Genomic DNA, 18,429 nt, shown 5'->3' with positions numbered 1-18,429 from the left:
TTTTTTTTCTTTCAGTTTGTTTATATGGTGGATTACATTGATGGATTTCCGTATATTGAACCACCCTGCATGCCTGGGATAAAGTCTACTTGGTCATGTTGGATTATATCTTTGATGTGTTCTTGGATTTGGTTTGCGAGTATTTTATTGGGTATTTTTGCATCAATGTTCATAAAGGAGATTGGCCTGAAATTCTTTCTTTGTTGGGTCTTTGTGAAGTTTAGGTATCAAGGTGACTGTGGCTTCATAGAAATAATTTGGTAAAGTTCCTTCTGTTTCTATTTTGTGGAATAGTTTCAAGAGTATTGGTGTTAGCTGTTCTTTGATGGTCTGGTAGAATTCTGTGCTGAAACCATCTGGTCCTGGGTTTTTTTGGATGGGAGACTTTTGATGACAGCTTCTATTTCCTTAGGGGATATGGAACTATTTAATTTATTTACCTAGTCTTTGGTAAGTGGAATTGACCAAGAAAATTGTTCATTTCATTTAGATTTTCAAATTTTTGTGGCATATAGGCTTTTGCTTGGATTTCCTCAGTGTCTGTTGTTATGTCCCTCTTTTCGTTTCTGGTTTTTCAAACCCTGTTTAAAAAAAATAAATAATTGAAAATTTGTGAAGAGTACTCATATGGTGATATTGCCTTAACTATAATATCTTTTTTAGAATTACCAAGAAAATTTGTCTCAGTATGAAGATACAAGATCAGGCAATGTCCCAAGAGGTCAGTCTTCTGATACAGCCAATGGCCAGCAACCTTCCAAAAGAACAGCCAAAGACAGGGGTCGGAAACAGAGGAAACACCAGCATGGCCTGAAATCTCTTGGGACCAAAGAGCTTGTCATTAGTCCAAAAAATCAGAATAACCCTCTCCAGCAACCACAAGACCAAAGGCAGACTATGGGTGCTTCAGCAAAGTATGAGCCGGCTGCACATATGAACGCTTTTAACACCAATTTACAGGACTCCAGAACGCTCACCCACAGTCCTAAGGTCACCCTGGACACATTTGTTCCACCCAAGAAGGCTTTTGACAAAACATTGTATAAAAACTCTGTCTCAGGGATGAACACAAATAAAAAAAGCAAACACAGACAGAAAGAAAAGAAAAGATTTTTGTATCAGCAGGAACCCATCTACATGCTTTCTGATATGGATCTGCATGATTTTAATGAACTTTCTTCCAGACACGTGAGAGGCCCTCAGTCTGATTATGACAAGAACACACACAGGACAACGAAGACCAAGAAGCCATCCAAAAAGCCACAGGCAGAGACAAAATATAAGAACATAGAGATGCTCTGGTGAGAACTCTCTTTAAATTTTTTATTCATTTTTTTAATGTGCATGTGTTTGTGTGTGTGCAAATGTGCATGTGAATACACACACACACACACACACACACACACACACACACACACGGGAAAGAGGGGGTGAGAAAGAGAGAGAGCTCTAGCTTTGTCGAGCATGTATGGAGGTCAGAGGACAATGGGTGGAACTGGGGGTTGCCTAAGGGTAGTTAGGGCTTGCATAAGCACTTTTACCACAGAGCCATCACAGATGCCTGGAATTTCCTGATCTTGAGTGGTGTCTCCTGAGTAGAAACAGGAGGCTTGTAGAGAAAGAAAAGAGAAGGGGAAGTCACCACAGGGGGGTCACTGGGTGGGTGGGGCTAGAAGAAAAAGCCGACTAACTCCTCCCCTGCCTCCAATTCCTGCCTGATTTCTGTGTCTTCCTTCTTCACTTCCTGGTCTCCTTTACGGTAGTGAAACTAGAAGTTGGAGCAAGGGGAGGGCACAGGGACCCAGCCAAAGTAAATTACCATGCAGATTTGAGTAATGATGGGGGGGGGAGAGTTATCTTCAGCCTGGAGTGGCCTAGCCTAGAGAGCTATGTAGGCACAGAAATACCATCACTTATAGAAATGGCCTAAAAATCCAATGGTAGGGAAACTGTGGTATTTAGTCCCTTGTGACCATTAATAGGTATGTCTCTGAGGAAATGCTCCTGTAAAAAGAAGGTAATGAGGTACAGGGCTACCCCCAAGGACTATAAACTCTACTGACCTAATGTGAACATGGGAAGAAAGTCCACCTAATTGAGGAGTGATGGTTATCTCTGGCTTAGCAGTTAAGAGCACTGGCCGCTCCTCCACATGACCCAGCACCCACACACTGGCTCCCAGCCATCTGCAGCTCCAGTTCCAGAAGGTGTGATGCTCTGTTGTGAAGGCACCAAGCATACATGTGGTGAACAAACATACATGTAAGCAAAACATCCAGACACATAAAAATTGCTGGGGATGGTGGTGCAAGACTTTAATTCTAAACTCAAGAAGCAGAGGTAGACACGTCTCTAGGAGTTCAAGGCCAGTCTGGTTTACATAGCAGGTTCCAGGCCAGCCAAGGCTATGTAGTAAGATCCTGCCATAAATGAATGAATGAATGGATGGATGGATGAACAAATGAAAGAAGCTTAAATTTTAAAAATCTTTAACAGAAATAGTGGCTATCTCTGGCAAGATAAAAATCAAGGTTATTTTTTAATTCTTTCTTTAGAGTTAGAATTGTTCAAGTTTCTATTACTTGTATAAACAAGGGGGAAGAGTCATTTTTAAGTCATTTCAGGAGACTGTTCCTGGTGCTCCTTAACCAAACATGTTTTCTGAACACTTGACCTGTCATGACATTGTTGCTAATATGCAGTCTGGTACATGGGGTGCCTTTGAGGGGCTTGTTTTCAAAACAGAATGGGGAAGCAACTTTCCATATTAAGTCAGAAGAGAGCTACATCAGATAGTCTGGGATACACATTTGCTAAGATTCTTTGTCCGCTTCCCAGAGAGATGGCGACGGCTGGTAAGCACTTTTGTAGTCTTTTCTCTGGGGTCAGGGGAACGACTTTTAACCCTTTTGTTATTATAAATAATATTTAAGTTGGGTGTGGTTGTGTGTACCCCTGTAAAATCTCCCCCCCCGCAGGAGGTTGAGGATGAAAGATACTGAGTTCAAGGACAGCCTAGGCTGCATAGCGAGAACCTGACTGAAAACAGGTGCGTCACGCAAGCCTAGTGACTGGACCTCCGCACACGCACTGTAACACATGTGTGAACGTCATCATTCACAAGAACATATATTCATACATCATGCATACTCTGGTGCATGCATTTGTGCATGTGCGCGTGCGCACGCGCACACACAGGCGCACAACCACGTGCGTATACACAATAATAAAAATAAATTATTTTAGCCAGGTGTGGTGCTGTACACCTTTAACCCCGGCACTTAGGGAGGCAGAGGCAGGAAGATTGCTGTGAGCTTGAGGCCAGCCTAGCCTAAAAAGTGAGTCCAGGACAGCCAAGACTACACAGAGAAACCCTGTCTTGAAAAATCAAAAAACCAAAATATAAGCAAATAAATAAATTTTAGTTTTTAGTAGATAAATATATTAAAAAAAAATCCTTCCTGTTCCTATTTTCCTTTGCAAAGAACTTTTGTAATAAATGTGCTTGAAGCCTAATCAGATATGCGACATTAATCCTATCATGTAATGAACATGCTACTTACCGTGATGCCGTCCTTTGGTCCCTAAGATTAACCCAGCTTGTGGTATTAGTCTTCTGTTTGTTGTTTCGTGATGCTGATGATGAAACCCAGAGCCTTGTACATTTAGACAGGGACTCTCCTACCGCATGCTTTATCTCCCAGCCCATCATACTGGATTTTTAATAGATTGTTCAATTTATTTGTTTAAGATTTAATGACTTTCATTTGTATGAAGGAAAATAGGCCTATATCTTTCCTATCTCCTGCTGGCCGCATCCAGATGTGTTATCAATCTGCTACCAAACCATGGGTGGTGGCCCAGGTCTGCATCCTAGTACTGGGAGATAGAAGCAGAAGCATCAGGAGATAAGTTACATTTGAGTTGTGACTGGTCAGACTGGGCTGTAGGAGGAAGGGGGACCTGAACTTTTTGGGAGAATGGCAGATTTATAGATAAGTGGAAGACTGCACTCTCTTTTATATTCCCGGGACAGGTGTTCCGTAAAGGTTCGGTAGAATTCTCCTGTGAAACTGTTTGGATCAAGGTTGTTTCGTCTGGCCTTGTTTTTGTTTTTGTTGTCTGTGACTTGAACCCCCGGCTTGTTGTTATAATGACATTTAGTTTTTACAGTTTTTCTATCTTACCTTCAGTCAGTCTGATGAATTGCATTTTCTAAAAATATTTAACACTTTTCCCGTGGAAAGTTTTCATATCATTTGTTCATATTATTTGAGATCTTGTATATGTGTAGGCAGGTGCTGATTTTCTCTTCGGCTCTTACTGTTTCCTCCTTTTGGGTGGTTAGGAGGATAGAGTTTTGCTATGCAGCCACAGCTAGGGCCTAGTAGTCAGTGTGTTGCCCAGGCCGCCTCTAAACTCATGGCAACCTCCTGGCTCAGCTTCCCAAGTGCTGGGGTTGCGGGCATGCACCAGCCATACCTGGCTAACATGGCTTAACAGTTTTTTGCTGGCAGGAAAGACTGATGCATAGCCGGCCTGAAAACTCCTTGGCCTTTCTCTGGACTGGATTTTCCTTATGACATCTCACCTTTCCTTGTTTTGTTGAACTCATCCTCTGGTGTTTTTTCTTGGAACAAGAAGCATGGTGCAATGGCAGAGGCAGGTGTTTCTCAGCCTGTAGTGTCTCTATGGCAAGACCTACCATGAGGATGCCCCTTACCTCACCACAGCTTCCCTTTGCCTTTCCCCATCCCTCCTTCTCCTTTGTGCTTTCCCTTCTCATTCTAGGAAAGAACTCTGCTCACTGCCTGGAAGCGGAACATTCTGGGGCCTGGCTTGTCTTTCTTCCTTTTCTTCTTCCCCTCTCTCTGAACTAAGATAGCTGGCAAAGTATTGCAGAATTCTAGGTGAGACATCACTTAACCTCAGAATCATCTTCTTCCTTCCACTGTGACGTTTGCAAAATATGAAGCCACCTGATTCCAGATCCGTTTCACAGGGCTGTTCATTTTTTTTTCTTCAGAAGCTGTAAAATCACTGTTTTTGTAGATTTGCCCCAACTCCTTTAAACCTGGAGACTTGCCATTCTGGGAAAAACAGAGAAGGATCTCATGGATCACCTCTTCCCATTACCTCCACCTTGTCTATCTGTGCTTCCTAGTAGCATGCTTTACTTAGGCACAGCCTTCTGGGATTGTTCTTAGACTCTCTAGAGCACTATGTCAGCTGGTGTCCACCCTCCCCACTGCTCTCATGCTTTTTGAGGTGTACCTTACCTTTGCCTCTCTACTGTCCTCTGACACGCCTCTTAGCCTCTTACTGGGGAAGCAGCATCCTACATTCTCAACAAAGGAAATGGCCTTTCAGTTTTGGTTGGTGCTAGTGGGGTTTTGTTTCTTTGTTTTGTTTTGTTTTTCTCTCTCATCAGATGTTTTGCATCTACATTATGCCTAGTCTCACTTGTCTGACAATCTGAAAAATCTTATTGGGAGCTGAGTGACAGGCCTGTGGACACTGGATTTCTGTGGGGTGGTCAGTCTTGACCACTTGATGGAAGGCTCCTCATGCCAGTTCTGAGTCTTTTTTCAGGTGGCCTGATTAATTTCTGTCCCTAATACTTAATAAGTATAAGATTATTTTTCTTTCTTCAGAAACACACTCTCAAAGGTACAGAGCTTCAGAAAGGACAGCTGCTTCCTAACATGAAGCAAATCCCAAGATTCGCTTGGTGGTTTGTTTGTGCCTGGCATGCAGTTCACCAAGTGAGCTACATCCCAGCCTGCCTGTATTAACTCTTAAAACTCAATTCCTTTACTCAAAAGTCACACACAAACACAAAAAAAGCCATATCTCTAGCTAGTCCAGAACCTACTTTGGCTTTCATTCCATTTTTTTTTTTTCCATCCCTGGAGATTCCCAAAATCTCTGACATTCAACTATGTATTTAAAGAACATTTGTTTAATTTAATAAATCATTTCTGGCTGTTGTGCAATGGGAAGGTCTTTGGTTTCCAAAATGGTGTTTTGGTTTTTGCTGTGTTTTGTTTGCTTGCTTGCTCGTTATACTATGCTTCACATATTAACTGAAAGTTCTTAATGAGACTTTCCTGTTAGGGGCTGGAGAGATGGCTCAGCAGCTAAGAGTAGAATACTATTTCAGAGGACCTGAGTTTGGTTCCTAGCACTCATGTGAGATGCCTGTGACTCCAGGTGTGGGGATCTGACACTCCTCTGGACTCCAAAGGCACCTGCACACACCTGCACACACCTGCACACACACACATAGAGAGACACAGAAATAAATGAAATGTTTTCAAAAAGGTGTTGGAATGTCCCAGAGGAAAAAAAAAGGAAAATTTGAGGACAAGAAATCCATGAAAAGATGAATTGTTCCTAAAGACTTCTACATAGAAAGCAGTGCTGTGAATTCAAGTTTTATTTAAAAACACTTGTGTTCTCTCCAAAGGAAATTGCACTCTTTCTCAGATATGGAGCCTGCTAGAGCCTCTCCAGACTCCCGGCTTGCCCAGATCATGGAGCAGCACCAGCAAGCCTTGGTGCAGCTGGCAGAGGTGCAGCCCAGCGAGGGTTCCTTGGCCAGCACCACACTCCCGCCCATCCTGTCCAGGGTAGAAAGCGAATCCCAGCTCAATTCAGAGAGAAGCCACAGCTACCAGACGAAGATGGCTCGCAGTAATTCCGAAGGCTACCTGCTTCAGCTGGAAAGACGGAAAAAACACAGGAAGCGAAGCAGCACAAAGGTGATACAGCTTGGTTGTTTAGCCACGAAACTTTTTTTAATTTTGATGACATAGATTGGCCCAGAATAGGGCTGGCCATTACATAGCTTCTCAAAAAGAGAGGTGGTCTAGCAACCAACCCCTCATTCCCCCCCCCATCCAGCCCTTGCTAATCCTTGATTTTCCCTCCCTGCCTTTCCAGAAGTTTATGTTGCCAAGGATGCCCACTTCCACTTCCTTTTCCAGTTATCTCAGGCAGTAATAATCCTATCTTTATCCTCAGTTTAACCTACATCACTTTTCCTCACCCAAACCCCTCTCCTAAGCTGAGTCTCATATTCTTCCTATCTGAAAAGAAAAAGTAAGGCTGAGTGAGTGAAAGCCACATTGCCAGAGGTTCTGTAAGAGGGCAGGCTGAACAAGCAGTGAGCAACGAGGAGCAAGCCAGTGAGCAGCCCCCTCCGGAGTCACAGAGACACTAGGAGATGGGGCTGGACCAAGGACTTTGGAATGTCTGAATCTACCCACTTCCTCCCAACCCAGCCGCTAGGAACCCAGTTCAAAAGCTCTTGTTTTGAACAGCAGGAATGTTTTCTTCTGAGAGGCTGTGTTTGTCTAAAATTTTGTCACTGTCCACTCCTAGTTCCTCAGCACCAGAGTCCTCTTGGTACATATCCTGTCTCAGCTCCACAGCAAAACATCCAGGCCGGTCAGCGGTCTGAGCTGCTCTCTACCGTGTGGCAGCTGGTTTTTACTGAATTCTTTATCTAAGGTTTGGGTCAAAAAGTGGTCGGCACTTTTGTGCAATTCAATCTCTTTATTTACTTATTTATTTTAAATTCTCAGGAAGATCACTTGCTTCAGGGTGGAATACTGTTCTCGTTTTTCGTTACTATAATAAACTACGAGAGGCAGGTCATTTTATGAAGAAGTTGATTTAGTTCACGGTTCTGAGGCATGGAAAATGTGCCCATTCGCTCTGCACTGAAAGGCCCCACTTCCACTGAGTTTCAGGAATCACCGGTCTCTTCTTTTCCCAGAGAAGCATCATTACATGGCCGCTGGGCTCACAGCAGACTGGGAAGCAGACATCATATGCATTATTTCCATGGAGATATGCGGTCAGCCTTTGCACCCACCACTTTCTGTCAGTGTGGAGACTGCCCGCTCACTCCAGAGCTTAGATATCACAGAGGGCTGAGAATTAGAGAAACACAGCCTCTTGGCAGAGAACTTTCCTGTTGCTGAAAACAAGAGCTTTTGAGCTGGGTTCTCAGCAGCAGGGTTGGGAGGAAGTGGGTAGATTCAGAGATTGCAAAGTCCTTGGTCCGACCCATCTCCTAGTGTCTCTGTGACTCCGGAGGGGTGCTGTTCACTGGCTTGCTCCTCACTGCTTGCTCAACCTGCTTTCTTATAGAACCCAGGACCCCCTGCCTAGGGCTGGCCTCACCCACATGGGCTGAGCCCTCTCTCATCAATCGCTAATTAAGAAAGTGCCCCACTGTCTTGCCTACATCCCTATCTTATGGGGCATTTTTTCAACTGAGGAGTTACTGGCTTGCCCCAGTCCCTGATTCCTCATAGGAACAATCAGAATCATTCATTCTTTTTTTTTTTTTTTCAGATGTGGTAAACAAAATAATATAAGATAACCTCAGCTTATTCCCTAGCAAACATTATACACCAGTTAGATGCCATTTCCTTTTCCTTCCTCTTCACAAATTGAATTCATGTTGAGCTGAGAAAGGACGGAGGAAAATGTTCTGGTGAAAGGATGTAGCACCAGGACTCTAAAGGCCATGGAAAGGTGGGAAGAGCAGAGACGATTTTCTGCTCCTGACCACCCCTCCCCTATTTCTTCGAGGGAGGCTGCAATCCATACACATCCATTTTCTCAGCCCAGTGCCTTCCGTCTACATGTGACGAACACACAGGAGCCCTCTTTGTCCCTTAAGCCCTTCCAGAAGCTGAAGTGACTTAGAACTGAGTGATTTGTATAGGACAGCAGGTAGTCTGGGCACCAGACAGAGGGAGTCATTATCCACGTCACGCCCATTTGCTGGCCACGTCAAATCTCCTGGTTTCCAAGGGAATCGCCCTGGATCACGGTAAAAATTTTGAGGATTTGTAAAGATAATAGGCCCGGGGCCCCCTTCCTTTTCTGGCAGTGCCACTGAGAGTGATTTCAGAATACAAGGCCTTGTCCACGTCATTAAATCCAGGCTCAAGACTAAGAAATTAACACAGCACACGGGATTCCAAATTATCAAAACATACTTCTGCTGTCTCTGGCCACCACTGCATAGAGTTCCCTGGCAGACGAGGGTTGAGCCTCTGTAATTAACTGGTGTTTGTTGCCACAGACAATCTGGAGCTTGCTGCCTGGCTGCCCCTGAGAAGAGCTTTATTCGGATTAAGTTTAGTGACCACAGAGCACATATCCTTGGCTCGCCGCTCCCCCACACCCAAGGCCTTGTCTCTATCTCGTTTTCAGTAACTTTCAGTCACGCATCTGAGAATAGGCGTGCAGTCTGTCTCCCCGCCCCCGGCAGATGGCAACAGTTCCGAAGGGAAACAAGTCCTCACAGACCAGTGTCATCTCAGTTCGGGCACAGTGAGGGTCACACACGGTGCATGAGAGGATCATGAATGACTAGGAGAAACCTCACCCCCAGGAAAGCCCTATGCAGCCTCTGTCTGACTGGGCAAGGCTAGTAAATGTCATGGAGTATGTGGCTTTGTTTGTTTGTTTGCTTGTTTTTGCTTTTGTTTTTGTTTTCTGTTTGCTTGGTTGCTTGGTTGGTTTGGGAAATTTTTTTGAGACAGGGTCTCACTCACTTTCTAGCCCAAGTTAACTCATGGTGGTCCTCCTGCCTCAACCTACCATGTGCTAGCAGTACAGCTGAAAGCCACCGAACCTTGAGTTTGTGTGAACTTTACACAAAGACGGGTGGCGAATGGGCTTACAATCTGTCGAGAACACGCCTCTATAGTCTAATGTTTGATCCCTGTGTTCGGAGACTCAACGGGATTGGCGGTGCTGATTTCTTATAAGTGTCATTGTCATCACCATCATTATCATCGCTGTCCCCAGCATCATGGTTTTGGCATTGTGCTGCTTTTTAGTCTTTTAGTAACCAAAAAAAAAAAAAAATAAGTAAATGAAGATAACATCTAAGGATTGTAAAAGAATATTGAAGAAGCATAAAGTAGCTTAGCTACTAGAGCTAGACTTCTGGGGACTGGGCAAGGCAAGGAAGGGTAGACGGGGATTGGAAGTTTTTTGTTGTTGTTTTGGTTTTGGTTTTTTTCAGAATGATGAAAATGTTGTACAATTAGATTAGGCAATGCTTACACATTTGTTGACTGTCCTAAAAACCACTGAATTAGACAGCTCTAAGTGAGTGACTTCTGTGGCGTGAGAATTACCTCTCAACAATGCTGTTAAGACTTTAGATGAAGAGAGATCAAACAGAATTACAGCACTGAGCTCTTCCTGATTACTTGTTCCAAATTCAAGCAGATCCAAGATTCTCACTGCCAGTCACCCGGAACAAACTCCCCCAGGAGCCACCCCTGTCCCCTGAGAAATGTCACTGTGCTGTGGGCAGCTCATCCTGTAAAGGGACCAGCAGCCATGGGGGTGGCCCATTTGGACCACTTACTCTCCCTTCGTGTCTGTATGGAGTGCTAGACCCTTGGCTCTGGGTTTTGTTGTTATTTTTTTACACTAACCTTGGTGCTTACTAAAGTTGCTGGTGAGAAGCATGGCTAAAGATCAACACGCAATTATCCATGCTTCCTGGCACACCCTTTGTGGCAGCATGATTAAAAGTTAAGCTGCACCAGGCTAAGGATGAGATTTCTGCCCACTGATCATTTCTTTCTCATCATCTTTGGACAAATTGGATTTATGGCTTGAATATGAGTGGTGGTTTATTTGGATTTAAAAAAAAAAAAACTTTTCTGTCTTTTTGGGTTTTTTTTTTTCTAGTTTGGCAAATAGATCACAATTTATTGATTTTTGAAACAGTGACACACATGGCACATGTGAAAAGACGGGGTTTGTAGTCACGAGCATAGGTTGTCTTCAGTTCACTCACTTATTAAAAAAATAACTGAAGAGTTAGAAGTGTGATAATACCCCACCTGTAACCAAGCTTTGAAAAAAAAAAAAAAAAAGAGTCATCTTATCACTGCAAGGTTACAGAGCCAGAGCCAGCCCCATCCTCCCTCTGAAAAAAAGAAAGCTGCAAACAAACACAGACCAGACTGGAAGCCGATGAGCAGATGCGGTACTTGTTATCTTGTCAATGACTGTTTTCCTAAAGAGTTATAATTTTGGAATGCCCCTCCATAGGCAGTAACTCCCCTGTCTAAGTGTAAAAAGCGAGAGAAGTTTTAATGATTTCAGAGCAAAGCTTCCTTAAAATAGAGTCTTATCTTCCCTTGCATTTTAGACTCAGATGCACTGAGAGTTTTTGACCATAAACGTTTAACATCGTAACGGAGCCAGTTCTGTTTACAGAGCCTTAATCCTTGGAGTGCAGAAGGGTTGCACCTGTGTGGCACATTATTTTGCTCCTCTGAATACTGACCCTGGAGCCCTGGTGTGCTGGGAATATTGCTTTCCCTAACGGTGGCAGGCTGACCAGCAATTTCAAAACCATGGCTTCATTTTTCTTTCATACAACTAACCCAGAGGTAGGCAGTTGCTGACACTGAGGTTTCCACAGCTCAAAACATCAGAGCCAAGAATTGTGTGATTCTCCTGTTTCTCCCCTGCCTGAAGAGTGCCACTCCAGCTCCAGGAATACCATCTACTCTGGGGGTGGGGATAAAAATAAAAATGAGATGGGAGGGGCCGTGCCAACCTGAATAAAAGCCTCCAAATGTGAGTGCTACCCACCAAACTCAATCATAGCTCACGGGCCAGAGCTCTGTGCTGGGGAGATTGGGTCCTGGAAACAGTGCACCTGTTCTAAATGGAACAGACTTTTCTAAGTCATTGTAACATCAGAACGACTCTCCAAGTACTGCTTACGTCATGTCAGGTATTAGTAATCCAAGAGGAAAGCCTGCAGGCAGTGGGCACAGGTTACAAGCTGATACTACTCTTTATATAAGGAGTATGGGCACCTTAGGCTGTGACATCCACAACGTGGATGCCCGCAGGTGATAACGGACAACTAGCTGCAGTGGCCTTGGGGGCTTCTACAGTGGGAGGGGTCAAGGAAAAAGCCAGTGCAGCACTGTAAGCAGAAAGCACATCATGATGGCTGACACAATGTGTGCCCAGTCCATTCCTAGATCGAGTTACACAAGGTAATTCGATCTGATTTGATAAAGCGGTTCCATTCATCTGGTAACCACTGCCAAACTCTCTCAGAAAAGGCTCAGCACATACACAGCCCATCAGGATGGCATGGTGCTCAGTGGTTAGAGCACTGGCTGCTCTTACAGAGGACCCGGTTCAGTCCCAGCACCCGCAGAGTAGCTCACAGCCATCCGCAACTCCAGCCCTGGGAGATCTGACGCCCTTTTCTGACTTCTTCCAAAACCACACTCACAGAACAAAGCGAATTTCTCAGTGGGTCCTGCCAAGACTCAAATGTTTTTTTTGTTTTGTTTTGTTTTGTTTTTTTAGTATTATCAATGAATGACAGTTGTTTTTCATCCTTAAAATGATCCGTTATTCCAATAATGAACTATAAAAATTTCAAGTTGCAATCTCATTGTCTTCTGAGGTGTCTGTGAAAAGCAGGATTCACCTCACTGGACAGGGACTTTCTGAATCTCTGTATTAACTGCTATTTGTGAGGAGTCATTTGCTTATGCAAACTGCTCAAGACTGGACATCATGGTAACAGTTGCAGGGGGAGAGTTGCATTGTACATGCTTCGGTTAAAAATGTTAACCAAAGAGCAAATTATTACCTTGAAATTGCTTATTATTTCAGAATTTCAAAATTTTTTTTAATCTCAGAAGTGAAAAAGTCAAAACACATTAGCTAACCAACAACACATACCCAATAGACTCCGATCAGTCACTACCATGAAAACAGCACCATTGCCAAGAAATGTCCTCGCCCTCCCGCCTCCCACCAGGGCTTCTGGCCCCTCACTGATCTTCCTTCCTAAGCCCCTATGACTTGGAAGGGACAGCGATCCTTCAAAGGACCCATTTCTGTGGTTGTGTTTTCAGAGTTCCAAGCTGAAAGGTTATCAGAAAAGAGACGTGAAGCTTGGAGGCCTGGGACCCGACTTTGAGTCTGTCAGAGACAAAGTAAGTGGCACGTGGCATTCTCAGCCTTGGTATTCTCTGCCATGTCCTTAGCAATGTGGGGAAAAGATGCCCCCAGCATCACATGCCAGTGCAGACCTCTGGCACCGAGTAGACAGCCACCCCTCAGAAACAGCCGGGCTGACATAATAGAATCCCGGGTACGCCTGCTGCAAAATAAAAAAAAAAAAAAAAAAACATTCATAGCCTGTGTTATTTTATGCCCTGCCTTTCAGTTAGGTTTGAAAGCCTCCCCCAGAAGAGTGGGGCACATGAGTGTGCAAAGGGATGCGTGTGCCGTGTGGTTGTTGGTCTCCCTGATAGAGTTGTCTTGATAACTTTGAAGTGGCTACAGAGAAGACACTTAGGCCTCCAGTTCTCCAACCCCTAGGAAGTGCATCCACTTTACTCTCTTTCCTCTAGTGAAAGGAGATCTTCATTTAATGTGTTTGAACTGCAGTTGCACTCAGGAATAAAAAGAGTATAGTTCAAAGTTGGAAGCAAAAATGAAAATAAATTGGGTAAATGCAACAAAGAAGAGGCTGAATAGGATTTAGCCACTGTTAAGAGAACGCTGGGAGTGCTGCTACACTCACAGCAGCTTCTCTGGGGAAATGTTAACCAGTTCACTGCTGCCACCTCACACAGGTCACCCTCCTCCTGAGCTAGCCGCCCACCCACCTCCAAAAAAACCAATGTCACTGAAAGAATTAGCAGCGGTCAGCTCACTTCGCCCCTCTTCTTTGAGCAGATGCAAAAATTAATGCAGCAAAAAGAATATGCAAAGCAAGTCAAGGAAAACAACATGAAGACCCTGTCTGCTCTGTCCAAAGTACAGTCAGAAAAACCTGAAAGTAAATCAGCGATTTCTCGGCAGAAGGTAAGAAGTTCGCATCGGGCATTTATCGCTTCAGTCAGAATCAAAGGGCCACTTTGGTCACCTCCTCGCCTCAGAAGATGTGTTTGGAACATAGGAGACATTTAGCAACAGCCATTCCTGCACTTAGATGTTATCCACAAATACGGGTGTAAGCACACACATGGGTCAGTATGCTGTCTTAATTTTGTCAGGTATAGAAATAACAAAGTGGTTTCTCAGTAGGCACCTGCAGCCTGAATCAACGATAGGTTTCATTCTCGATCATTAAACAACCTTAAAGGGAATCAGCATCCTCTTACTGTTCACGTCAAACAAACAAATCAATTTCTCATTGTTTATTTTAAGTTCATTTCTCTATACTTTTCCAGAGAGATCGTGTGGGTTCCTCTGGTTTAAAAAAAAAAAAAAAGAAAAAACAAGATTTAAAATTTCAGAATGCCCTACTCTCAGATGCCATGTCACAAAGAAAGAGTCAGGATGTGAATGGAATGTGTGCCGTGGAGACACTCCGCCGCTTGCTGCCTCCGCTGATTTGTTCGTTGCTGAACAGCCATTGGGACTCCTGGCAGGAGGAAAACGCGATGCCCTGGCGCCTTTGGGAGCGTGCGCTGCGTGCTGTTTTTCGCTGGCCATCATGTTAACTCTTCCTCAGACCTTGACGACTTCATCCTCCTCACTGAGTGTCCATTTCTTTCTCCCCCCAGCCAATTATATTTTCATGAAGATGTCTACGATGACAGAGATACTGGGAATTCTCATAGCCTTCTCTTACATGCATTCAGAACGTGAACCTGTTTTGTGTTTTCAGTTTGGGGTTTCTTTTTTCCTTTCTGATGCTTAAAAATACCATCCATTCCCATTTCCTATGACAATAAATTCTTATTAAAATACAAAGTTTAAGCTGGGCGGTGTGGTGCACTGCACACCTTTAATCCCAGCAGTCAGGAGGCTGAGGCAGGTAGATCTCTGTGAATTTAGGGCCAGCCTGGTCTACATTTTGAGTTTCAAGGCAGCCAGAGCTACATAGAGAAACAAAAAAAAAAAAAAAAAAAAAAAAAGCTGGAGGGGGGCTCAAGATAAAATCACTCACTGTTTTCACAGAGAACCCATGGAGTGGTTGTCAACCATCTGTAACTTCAGTTCCAGAGGAACTGAGCAGTTCCAATGCTCTCTTTTGACATCTGAGGGCACCAGGCATCTAAGTGGTACACAGACATGCATGCAGGCAAAGCAGTCATATACATAAATAAATCTAACAATAAAAGCTTAACATGCAGAACTAATATAAATCATCCTTAATTCTCTCTCTCTCTTCCCCTCTTCCCTTCCTCTTCCCCATTCCCTCCCCAACCCAAACAGAACCCAGAGTCGTGTGCATGTAGGCAAAGACTGACTCTATCATTGAACAGCATCCCTCGTCTGACTGGTCTCATTTTTATCATAACTGAACCTTTAAAGCTTGGCATCATTTAAAAAAACATACACTTTTTAGTATCTATTCTTTTCCTTCAAAGAACAAATGGATGTAATGAGCAAAGTTCAGTTTTCATCAACTAAAAGTAATGTCTCCAGTCTCCAATTACAAGTTCTCTCTGGGTAGAATTCTTTTATAAGTTTGGTTTCCAACAAGACTCTCAGAAAGCTGCCAGATTAAGCACATGAGAAATCTGTTCACAGACATTTAAAAGAATCTTTGTCATGGTAAAAACATCCAAATAACACAACAGCTGTCCATATCCCTCTCCAGCTACATTTCGCTCCATGGCATGTTCTTTAGTGACTGACTTATTTCATTTAAATTATGTGTTAATAATATGTTATCTGCATTTTCCATTTGATTGCCATTTCTGCCCACATTATAGGCACTGTCTTCATCTATATCAGTCTATAACATAAGACTAACTTCTCACTTTAAATGAAGTTTTTCTCTTTTTTTCTCCCCCTTAGGCTTTGGAATATGCTAAGACCATCCCCAAACCCAAACCGCCAAATCTGGTTGACCAAGCAGCAAAGAAGAATAAGAACACGAGGAACAGTAAAAAAGAAGGACTCCTACCAGACATTTCCCTGCTGGAGATCCTGCAGAGCAGGCACGAGCGAGAAAAGCAGGCCGTGGCTGCTTTCAAAGTCCTTCACATTGTCTAGACAGCGTTCAGGGGGAGATCAAAAATGTGATCAAAGGGACACAGAGGGAAAAAAAAAAAACCTAACAATTCTGTCTACACTGAGCGGTGACCTGGCACAGTCAACTGCCTGCCTGCCACCTTGCCTGCCCTACGCAAAAGTTAAAGTGGGGCCCAGTCGGCACTGGTGGCAGGTTTAACCTTCTGGAAAGAAAAAGGCATATAATTATTTATGTTTCAAATCTGTTAGAATTTGGGCCGGTAAAAGGCTAGACAATAAAGCCTTCAGTTTTATATTGGATCCTCTGATTTGTTTAAACCACCTCTGGCCCTTCTTTACACATGATGGAAATTTACAAGTACCGCCGAATAAATTTGTCTCCTTGTCTTTCTCCAACTCCCCTGAGACAGAGTATACGTGCTTCAGTTTTTCCTAAAATGAGTTTGGCTGACCTCGTCACTGAGGTAACATATCCAAAATAATACTTTCGCTTTCAAGTTTCAAAAATGCCTTACTTGGAAAGCTGAAAAGCTGAAGATACAGCTAGATGTGCATTTTGAAATAGGAAAAAATAATCCTAATTCCATTCCAACAGGACACTTAAGACTAAGGCATTAATCACACATCCCACGAGTGTAGGGAAACCCACCTCAGATCACTCTATGGTCAAAGCTACTCACCTCACATCTGTCAATTTACTGGGCATCTTTCCATGATTGTGGTTATCTTCAAATGTTATCAAATCCATGTGCTTCAGAGTTTATGAATGTAAATATTCATACTCAATTTTTATTGTTCTCTTTTGAAGCATTACTGAGATTCTCAGTGTTAAAAGTATGAAAGAGCCAGGAGTGGTGGCATGTGTTTGTAATCTCAGCACCTGGGAAGTTGAGGCAGAGAGGGTGGGGGTATACTTCAAGGTGGAGGCTAGCGATAAATAATGATGGTCTGCCTCAAAAAACAACAACAGCAGGTCTACTAAAGGACTCACATTTTACCTCCCTGCTGGACATTGCATCCTTTGATGAGTATGTCCAGAAATGGGTCATTTTAACAACCTGGAGCAAATCTATGCATGTGACATGTGGATTAGCTTTGGAAACTCACTTTAATGCCAGGCAGTGGCGGCACACGCTTTTAATCCCAGCACTTGGGAGGTAGAGGCAGGCCAGTCTCTTAGTTCCAGGACAGCCAAGGCTACACAGAGAAACCCTGTCTCAAAAAAAAAAAAAAAAAAACAAAACAACAAAAAAGAAATTGACCTTGAAGTTGTATGTGTGCTACATGTGTCATGATAGGTACAACGCTGCCTGCATGACGCCTCCTCTTAAAGCGGAACCAGAGCTGATGGTCAAGAAATCCATTTGTTTGTGGACAAGCCATGTTATTATGGATGCCAAATCTAGCACCTCCACATTTACCTTCAAAAGCCAGGGCTCGGCTGGAGCAGGTGAAGTGAATTGGCAGACTGCGAATGCCACCTGACAGGATTCCCCCAAGACCAGGCTTTACCACCCAGCACACAAGACCCTAGGACAGAGGTTCACAAGCTGTGGATCCTGACCCCCTGGGGTTGTGCATCTGATATCCTTCATATCAGATACTTACATTATGATTCATAACAGTAGCAAAATTACAGTTATGAAGTAGCAACAAAATAGTTTTATGGTTGGGGTCACCCCAACATGAGGAACTGAATTAAAGGGTCTAAGCAATAGGAAGGTTGAGAACCACTGTCCTAGGACATCAGAATTCCTTACTCAGAGCCTACAGAAATAAAAGAGTTGCTCCAAGTTTGAGGTTGAAGTCAAAGAATGAATCCTATGGGCCTTCCTGTGTCCTCAAACCATCCCACAGTGCTAACATCCAGTGGGATGTCTCTAAGCTACCATGGTCCAGACACAAAGAGGAGTCAGTACAGTGAAGGACAAATGCTTTTATATCCTTTACATTGCACAATATTAATTTCATAAACCTAAGTGATTATTTTTATAACATTTGTTTCAGGAACTTAAAAAAAAAAAGACCTGCCCATTGGAAGGCAGCCATGTGCACCACAATACAAAAATGGCATCAGAATCTTTTATTAGAAAACCTGGAGGGCTGGCAAGAGCTCGGCAGGTAAAGGTACCTGATGCACACGCCTGGCAGCCTGAGCTCAACCCCTGAAGCGCAAAGTGGAAGGAAACTGACTCCTGAATGTTGCCCTCTGACCACATGTACTTTGGGACGTGAGTGTACACACACACACACTGAGTAAATAAATAAACAAACAAACTGAAAATACCATGACCTAGGAAATCCTTGAGTTTTGACAAAACAAGGCAGTTGGTTACTAGAATGAAAGAACAGAATCAAGCCAGGAAGGAAGAAAGGAAGCAGGCAAGAAAACAAGGAAGG

The 18,429-nt window shown here is 43.6% G+C and overlaps 1 protein-coding gene across 2 annotated transcripts in view; it reads left to right on the top strand.

Annotated features, from left to right (window-relative positions):
* The window catches only part of Jhy (junctional cadherin complex regulator), a 58,165-nt gene extending 41,749 nt beyond the window's left edge, over nt 1-16,416 (top strand). Inside the window, exons 5-9 of one of the 2 annotated variants that reach the window (XM_021643055.2) lie at nt 664-1,301; nt 6,470-6,764; nt 12,948-13,028; nt 13,777-13,905; nt 15,853-16,416. In XM_021643055.2, the coding sequence (XP_021498730.1) occupies nt 664-1,301; nt 6,470-6,764; nt 12,948-13,028; nt 13,777-13,905; nt 15,853-16,050 (1,341 nt within the window). In that variant the 3' untranslated portion in view covers nt 16,051-16,416. The remainder of the gene's footprint in view (nt 1-663; nt 1,302-6,469; nt 6,765-12,947; nt 13,029-13,776; nt 13,906-15,852) is intronic. The other variant, XM_060372033.1, reaches the window with a different exon arrangement.
* The last annotated feature ends 2,013 nt before the right edge of the window (nt 16,417-18,429 follow it).

The sequence above is a fragment of the Meriones unguiculatus genome, chromosome 1 (assembly GCF_030254825.1).
Source record: "Meriones unguiculatus strain TT.TT164.6M chromosome 1, Bangor_MerUng_6.1, whole genome shotgun sequence".
In the NCBI taxonomy this organism is placed as follows: Eukaryota; Metazoa; Chordata; class Mammalia; order Rodentia; family Muridae; genus Meriones; species Meriones unguiculatus.
Note: the sequence above shows the minus strand (reverse complement) of the source record. Positions and strands in the feature narration are given on the sequence as shown.